This window comes from Parasteatoda tepidariorum, chromosome 9, assembly GCF_043381705.1.
Source record: "Parasteatoda tepidariorum isolate YZ-2023 chromosome 9, CAS_Ptep_4.0, whole genome shotgun sequence".
Lineage (NCBI taxonomy): Eukaryota > Metazoa > Arthropoda > Arachnida > Araneae > Theridiidae > Parasteatoda > Parasteatoda tepidariorum.
Window position 1 is genome coordinate 51,959,046 of NC_092212.1, and position 9,565 is coordinate 51,968,610.

The 9,565-nt window shown below is 31.8% G+C and overlaps 1 protein-coding gene across 1 annotated transcript; it reads right to left on the reverse strand.

The window, feature by feature from the left end:
- Positions 1-8,137: 8,137 nt before the first annotated feature.
- LOC122271215 (uncharacterized) lies at positions 8,138-9,085 on the reverse strand. Its single transcript, XM_043051706.1, has one exon. It carries the CDS (start codon positions 9,083-9,085, stop codon positions 8,138-8,140), a length of 948 nt encoding a protein of 315 aa, XP_042907640.1.
- Between the last annotated feature and the right edge of the window lie 480 nt (positions 9,086-9,565).

The following is a 9,565-nucleotide window of genomic DNA, read 5'->3' on the forward strand; positions in this document are numbered from 1 at the left end:
TTGTTACTCCTCTGAATACATTAAATTAACATAATTAAGTTTCGGTCGTATTTGGCAACAGATATTTTATTTTCAGATAACGTAAATGACGTCATCCGTGCATATCATTATGGAATCTGTATATAAGGCATGCATTGTTGTAAGCTTGTGTTCTTGTCTTGTCTCTTCACTATGTCACTGCACTGTGTTGTTGTTTCCGGTGATGTACCAAGATTTTTGTTAAGCTGTATTTATATTTAATATTTTCAGTTGTACGTTGTATCGAGATGGTACTGTATGAAATAAAGAAATGTTTAAATCTTCAAGTTTCTTTATGTGAGATAACACTTTCACTCACTACTGTGCTACTCCGCTAACACATCAACAGAATGGTTCTTATTGCAACAGCACGGTTTTCCTTTATAGAGTGGTTTTTTTACAGACGTTAGAGTTGTAGTTGTAGAGTTGCACAGACGTAGAGAGACAAACCCTCAATTTGTGTTTTTGTCAGCGTACGGCTTTAAAGTGTTTCAAGAGCTTTCGCCTTCCAATGAGGTAAACCGGTGTTCGATCCCGGCGATGGCTGGTCGATACAAATTCCGCATCCGGCTTGCACCGACCACAGGGCTGAAGTGAAGTATCCTCAGTGGTAGACGGATCATTGGTCAGAATTTACTTGCCGTCGAGCTAACCGTGGGAGGTTCTCATGGTCTTCCTCTCCATGTAACGCAAATGTGGGTTAGTTCCATCAGAAAGTCCCCCACGAAGGCAAATTAATTCTAATACTTGTTTCAAGAATACCCTTGTTTTCTGGATTTGGTTCAGAATTACGAGGCTACAGAGTTGAACATTAGTAGTTTCAAACCCAAAAATTGGGTCTGCTCTTCAACGACGATTATAAAAAAATAATAAAATAAAATATAAATAAAAAGACGCCAATTCTATAGTCCGGAAATGAAACCATGAGTAACTAACTATACAGTAAAAAATTCCGGATCAAGTTACGATTAATAAGAAACTGGTACTTCTATTGCATCATTCGCAAAATTCTATTTGTCACAAAATCCATTTTTATCGTAAAATATTATGTCTAATTTTTTGCAGTAATTATTACATAATTCGAGTGATTAATGATTTTACGATAATTCATACTATGAAAGTACATCAGATTTTTTCAGTTCCATATCAAGTTACGGTTAAAATAGGTTTTAAGCTAAAAAGTACCGTACCTACTTGTAACAGACGTTATAGTAAAAATAACAACTTTCAAAAATAATATGAGTAGTACTAGTAATTTTTTTATACTTTCCTCATTTAAAACAAAGCACTACCATGTATTCAAAAGATTATTAGTCGAAACAATAATTTTTGATTTAATGAACAAACATTTATAAAATCTAAGTATTGCTACTCTTATGAACTGTAAAAGTATTGTAAAGATTGTAAAAGTAAAAAAAAAAGAAGATAAAAATCCCATAAAAGTAAAATTGTTGACAAACTAGATAAATAACGATATGAAATCAATGAAATAAGAATAGAGCTATAAAAATATACTTATTTATTTTTAAATTTTCAAAAGCCTTTGCCATAAAAAAATAATTTCAATAAGTAAGTTTAAATCATGTCAATTAGAAGAAAATATATATAAATAGAACTACTTAAAAAATCCATGCCATTTTTTAAGTTGTTATATAGTATATAGTAGTTATTCTAAAAACAAAATAGATTTAATCTGAAATCATGAAATATTCCCATCCATTTAATAAAGAAAAAAAATTTTATATTAATTACGATGACAATTTTTTTAATGATTTAGCTTTGAAAATGATACTAAAAGGGAAGGTAATAACAAGCAACATAATTTTTTTAAATCTCTTTTCAAACGCGAAACATCTGGATTTTCGAACAATCGAAACAATTCTCTCTATATCTCACTTTTGGCGAGATTTTGAATTTTCAATCAGATTATCGACTAGATAAACTATTTTACAAATTATTTATCAACTGAAAGAAAAAGCTTTATTATTTTCGTACTCATTAATTTCTGCTTTACGCCCATAATCTACGTACATCAAAAAATAAAAGATGTTTTCAATATATTTACTCTATTAAGAACTTTTTGCCAACATTGTTATCCCTTATAGCTATCATATCAGTATTTTACAATTTTAATAGATTTTCAATACTCTCTCAAATTACAATAACATCCTTAATTTAGTTTTTTGATATTTACTATTGCTAAAATATCTGTTGTTATTCCTAATGCAACTTGCCAAGCAAGGAAGCTTGTTGGTGAAGCTAAACGAATTTATGATGGCGGGAGCGTTTCTTTGATTTTCAGTGGGACCATCTATTGCCAAGAGTACGACTTCAAATACACACACGTGATATCTCGTTTATAGGGCGAACCCATTCATATTTCAGGTTGAAAAAAGTATTGAAGGAAGAGTTGGCGTATTTTAATATTACTATAACATTTTAGATCAGAAGTAATAGCAGAAGCGACTTCTGAGAATTAAAACTCTGATAACAAAAGAAGAAAAAGATTAGTAGATTGTGTGGATTAACGACAACGAGAAATCGATAAATTTTCCGAAATATAGCTATCAATAAAACACAATATTGTTTTTAATTTATTAAAAGTTTTCATTGTGTACAAATTTTATTTTAGAAAATATATTTTGAAACATGTCTCTTGAAAAAAAAACTCTATTCAGTTACAACCGCAAGATAATCTATCAGATTAATCAATATATTTGAAAAATAAAATCGATTTCAACTCAATTTATCAAGCACTTGCATACAAGATATATTGAATATTTCCTAACACATATAAACTGTTTCGTAACGAAAAGATCTTTTAAGAAAATTACAAAACAATTTCAATTAGTTTTAAAGACAGCCTCGAAAGTAAAATAATCTGCGAATATCTGTTTGTTTATTAATGCTCTTCTGAAACGCCAACCTCTTGGTTTGACTTATCTTTAAATAAATTCTATTTAGTGACAGTTATAAAAATGATTCTAGGTCAAAATTTAAAGAAAAGTTCAAAACTTTTAACTTCTAGACTTTATTGTTTTATATTTTACATGTTCCAAATATCTGCTATATGTTCAGTGCCGAATAGTACAAAAAACAGAAGCAGATGTTTAAAATATTTTTTCTATTCCATAAATATTTTTGGAGCCTTATTACCACTTGTAATCATCATATCTATTCTTTATAATCTAGATAACATTTATGTAGTATTATCCAATATTACTCTTATATTATCAACCGTCACTTTTCGATATTTGCTGCTGATGCAAATGATGAATTTTAATATCATAGCTAGTCATATGCTTAAATTCCCAATTAAACGCGCATTCCTTTTTAAAATGTACGCATGGGCAGCGTTAAGTATAATCGTCAGTTTTTTAACCTTAATTGGTTATCTTTTACCTATTGATGTGAAACCATCCCAATTTATCACATTTCTGTGTTTGAGATCTGAAAATACGGTTGTGAATATTATTACAGAAAGTATTTTAAATTTATACTTCAAGCTTGGTTTGTATGAACCGTTGTCGATATTTGCAATATTTTACACTACCGTTTGCTACCAAATAAAAATAGAAATTATAAAACTGAATGATAAACTTAAAGAAGCTTCTATGGATTACGAGTTTTTGTACAAAAAGTGCGATTTTATTTATAGTCTGGCACAAACTATTGATAAAAATTTATCCCATTTTGTGTTTATATTTTTAATTTACGAATCAAGTGGAATATATTTTATGATAGATTTGTGTTTGAAAAAAAAATTTGATTTTGGTTCATATATATGCATTGAAATTGCCACAAATACAATGTATTACATTTTTACATTTTGTGCTCTCACTATTTCTGCATCGCAAATGTCTGAAGCTGCGACGGATTTAACTATGAACAGCAGAGTGTTACATAAAAATGAAGAAAAAGCTACTTTCTATAAAAGAAGCTTTCAAAAAAGTGCAAAAAAGGATATAAGTTTCACTGTGTGGAAAATCTTCAGCATCAAAAGAAATTTCGTACTTGGATCCTTTGGTGCTATTTTTACGTATGTTGTATTATTTTATAACATTGAAACTGCGCTGTGAAATTTGAATACCAGCAAATGTATTATGTGCACATTTTATCAAATGTATAAAATTACACTTCTATTTCAATATTAAAGCGTATTTCATTTTTACATTTTGTGCTGTTATTATTTCTGTATAACTTTTGTCGGAAGCCGCCACTACTGCAGCTATAAACACTACAGTGTTACATAATAAAAGAAAAGATGCTCTTTTCTATTATAAAAAATGTATTGCAAAAAAGTGCTAAAAGAGATATCAGTTTAACAGTAAGGAAATTTTTCATCATCCAAAGATATTTCTTACCTGGATCTTTTTGGTTCCAATTCTTAGTTTACGGCAAGCAAATGTTCTACTCCGTATTCTTTTAATATTGAACCCAACCCAGAAGACAAGACATCTCCTGGAGTAGGCATTTGGAAAAACCAGTCTTCGTAAAAAAAATTTTGATGGAACTAACAGCATTTGAAATGGAGAAAAAAACCACGAAGACATCTCACGGTCAACCTGACAGCAAACATTCTAACGGATCACTCGTCTACCACTAAGGATATTTTACACCAGCACTGTGGTTTCAGGCAGGAACAGAATTCGCATCAGCCAGCCACCGCTGGGATTCGAATCCGGGTCACTTCATTGGAATGCAAATGCCTTATGCTCTGAGCCACCACGGCTCAAGTTCATATTGTCAATATTCATTTGTGACACAGTTAGCGGCGTTAGTAAAAAGTTTCCCGTAAAAATAAATGTCATTTATTGAAAAAATTTTAAGTCACAGGAAACTCGGATTGATTAGGATAGATACCTGTTGCATTCAACAAAAGCAATCGCATCTCTCGTCTCACTCGTCTTTAAATACCAGAAAGGACAGTCATTTCTCCTTTGTATACCAGACGACAAAGGACAGTCATTTTTGTAAAACTTGTTTTTGATTCCCGTGAAAGCAACCATGCAGCATTCAACATCTGTTAAAAAAAAAAGGCGAACATCTAATTTAAGTGTAAATTACTTACATTTAGACATACTTTTTCAATTACCATAAATGAAACATTAAGCGTTATCATTTTTTAATTTCACTGAATTACTGCTATATCTTGAATCTAATTAAAAATTTACAATTGTGTATGTGAATTTTTGCAAATCTTGTAACTAATAATAAATGAGGATGCTTGAATTCTAATCAAATTTAAATTATTATTTTATTCTTTGCTTTAATGCTTTTTTGCTTCCTTAGATTATCTTTCTGCACACAATTCTAAAATTTGTTAATCCAAAAGTTATTCCATGCAAAAATTAAGTTTTTTTAAATATTTATTATTTTTTTTTATTAATTTTTATTATTTCATGCAAAATTAGACGAAAATTTTTTTAATTATGAAGTATACTGTATTTTACATCATTTTAAATAATGCAATTTAACAAAGCAAATTTCAACTAATCTGATTTTAAATTTCATCTAATCTCATCAAAACTTCATCTAATTGAATTTCAAAAAAGTCAGATTCTATAAATTAGACTTCTCAGGAACTATTCGACCAATTTTGTCATTTAAATATACATTCCTTAAAGTTATGTAAAAAATTTTATACCTTACAATTCAAAACTTTTTGGACTATTATTGATAAAATAATAAAAAATAATAAATATGTACTAAAAGTATTTTTTGCATAGAATTATCTTTGAATAAATGAATTTTATAATTGTGCGTGAAATTTTTTCAAGTGGCTTAAAAAGTGCTCCAAACATAGCGAAATACGGAAAAAGTAAAATTAACATTAGGAGTCCTAACTTTGGACCGCACAAACGATTGGAACCATATTTTCCAAATTGCGGTATGTTTATTCAGAGAAAGTGTGTTCTTGCGTCTGATTTAAAATTTTAATATACTGTCTGAACTTATTAGTTAGCCTATTTGAGTTTACCCTTTCGATCCATTAGGGTCGAGTCCTAGAACGTAAAAATCCGATCATTAGATCACAAGTTATTGATCGTGGTTCAATTTTCTTGCAAACTGTACGTTCTAGCTTTTAATTATTTCATGTCAATATAGCCAAAGACGCTTAGATGTTTTTTGTATATTAAAAATCTTTTTAATTGTCATTAATTAAGTCCCCTAGTAACAAGAATTAATAAATGATTCAAATAATATTTGAATAGTTAAATAAGAACATACACCGAAGAGCCCCCCCTACATTATGACCACCCTGCTAATAACATGTAGGAACACCTTTAGCCCTCAAAACTGCTAGCAGCCGCCGTGTCATTGATTCCACAAGGTGCTGATAGGTTGTCTGAAGTATCTGGTATCAAGCGCTCACCAACTGGTCCTGCAATTCCCTCACATTGCGAGGGGGTAGCGTGGCAGCACTAATTTCGTTTTCCAAGTAGGACCACAAATGCTCTATTGAATTAAGATCAGGTGAATTTGGGGGCCAAGACAGGACTTTAAAGTAACTGGAAAGTTCCTCGACGATTCGACCCTTATGACATGGTGCATTATCTTGTTGGTAAACACCATCCCCCGTGGGAAATACTGTTGCCATGAATGGTTGAACCTGGTCTGCAACTGTGCTCAAGTAGCTTACAGACGTCAGGGATTGTTCTATGAGGATTATGGGTCCTAATGTGCCCCATGAAAACATTGTTCCTGGGCGAGAAACCGTGAAAACCTGATCACGCCCATTGTTACAGATGGAGGGTGGTCATAATGTAATGGCTCTTCGGTGCATATCCTTACTGCTGAATATTATTTGTACTTTTTGAAGAATTTTCTTCTGGGAAACTAGAGTTTTAAAAACCACCCCTCAGTAACTCAAATGCCTTTTAAGTGGTATAAAAATGTTAAAACAGAAGCGTGTGGGCGTGTGATAAATATTAATGTTTTTTCTATTTGATAACTTTGTGCAATTTAGTCCACTACGTTTATTTTATCTATCCATTTATTTATTTTTATTTAGAATTATTTTTATTTAGAATTAATATATTCTTCAGATACCCAATCGTGACAATCATGTTCAAAATTAATTACAATAAGATATATGGCGAAAAATATTCAATTACGAAGATTTTTTGAAAATTTGCATTATACAGATTGCAGCTCACATTAGCCAGAATTCAGATATTTATTGATAAGTTAAAAAAAAAAAAAACATCATATACACCCTAACAACATATAAAATGTTGAAGAGCTATTATGTTTGGTGAAAAAGAATTAAATGCCTCGATGCAATGTAATAATAAGCTAAATTTTCAAAAACCTTTACGTTCAGAGAAAAACGTGTATTTTTGTCTTCTATAGCTCTGATATCGTTTAAAAAAACATGCAATATCCTTAAAAAAAACAATTTTGTGCACGAATGGTCGGCGTCGCATGCCACGTGACGAAGAGAAAACTTGCATTATTGAAATTGAATTCGTCACTACTTACAAGTCTCTTTAAATCCCACGGTTATTTTTGTATTTCTGAACATTGTCAAGAGATGGCGCATTTAGTCCCTCTTTCTTCGCAATTTTCTCAGTGAGATTTCTCGCCTTGAATTTAAATCAAGATCATTTTCTACTTTTTTGTCTTCTTTAGCTTCGATATCCTTTAAAAAGCATACAAACATATCAAATCAAGCAAATAACCAAACGATTCCGAACGAATTTCATAAATTCAACTTAAAATATTATTACAAACATCTAATTAGTAGTTACGCTTACTCCTATAAGCTTAACTTTCTTTTTTTGCGTCGCATCTACTACTTTCGGCGTTTTTGTGCCCGAGCTGTCGGCGTCGCATGCCATGTGACGAAGAGAAAGCTTGCATCATTGAAATTGAATTCGTCGCTACTCACAAGTTGTGTTGGTTGTAAACGTAAATGTTTCTAATTACAATCAACACTAAAACAAGTATCTCATAGAACAAACTCTTTTACTATCACAAGTGTACACAAAGAATATATACATGTTGTCAACAAAAGAATAATGTAAGAAATAATATAATAAATAATATAATAAATAATCACCGCATCTGCGTTCACGCAGTTGCGTCTGGAATGTCCTCCCCACCCTGATCAACCTCAAGAGGAATGATCAGTTGAACAGGTCGGGAGATTTCTATTAGATGCTGCAGGTTGTGAAGGTATGGTTGTAAGTCTTTTACCGGTAAGAAAATGGGTTGGTGTTAATGTTTCTTCAGGATCATCATTTCCTTGTTCATAAACTAACGGTCGACTATTTAATGCGGCTTCAACACCAACTAATGCTGTAGAAAGACCTTCTTCATCTAACAAGGTTCGACCTAGGGATTTTCGCAAACATCTTTTTGTTAGCCCGATCAAACGTTCCCACCAACCTCCCCACCAAGCCGCTCGTGCAACAATAAATTTCCACTTAATTCCCGTCTGGGCATAATATTGCTGAACTTTTGACGATGTCAAGTTGTCCCATAAAATGAATAGCTCTTTATTAGCGGCATGGAAGGTAGTGGCGTTGCCAGTGTATATTGTATGAGGGATTCCTCTTCTGCCTACAAATGTTTTTAAGGCCATGAGAAATTTGTCAGTAGTGAGGTCAGAGACTAGTTCGATATGTACGGCACGAGTAGTTGAGCAAGTGAAAAGTGCGATATAGGCTGTATTTAAAGGTTTCAAGTTACGAACATAAAGTGGGCCAGCGAAGTCTATGCCAATAGTAGTAAATGGAAGGCAAGGTGTAATTCTGTCCCTTGGTAAAGGAGCTTCGATTTGTTGACTTCTAGATGCCTGTGAGAGTTTACAAGGTAGACATTTGTAGAGCACTCGTTTAATGGCTTCACGTCCTCGTATTATCCAGAAGTTGGAACGAATCTCTGAAAGTACTATTTGAACACCTAAGTGATGAAGCTTCACATGTGTGTAGTATATGAAAAGATGTACAAAAGGATGAGATCCATCAAGAAGCAAAGGGTGTTTTTGCTCATTTTTGAGCGATGCGAACTGTAATCTACCTCCTAATCGTATGANATTTATTTTTGTATTTCTGAACATTGTTAAGAGATGGCGCAACTAGTCCTTGTTTCTTCACGAGCTTCAAGGTGAGATTTCTCGCCTTCAATTTAAATCGAGATCATTTTGTACTTTTCCTGACAAAAAAGCAACAAAAATAATCTGTAATAAAATATTTCGGTTTTGTAATAAATGTGATCTTTTTACACCCTAAATCCCAAGACTGATTCTAAAGCTGTTTTGACGGTAAGGTAGAAAATTATTTTCCAAAATATTTTTTACATAATTTTAATAGTTTTTTTTAACAGATATTTATTTTAAACACATTAAAGCGAAAAATATGCTATCGCAGTGCATTGCAGAGAACATTAAAGATCAGTGGAGTGAAATCACATATTTCACCACCTACATGTCTAGCAAAAAACTTCTTACTGACAAAAATATTTTACTTTTCCGAATTCAGTATAGAAAATATATTAATTTTCAACAATAAAAGAAAAGCCATTTTTGGGGGGTCGGAAA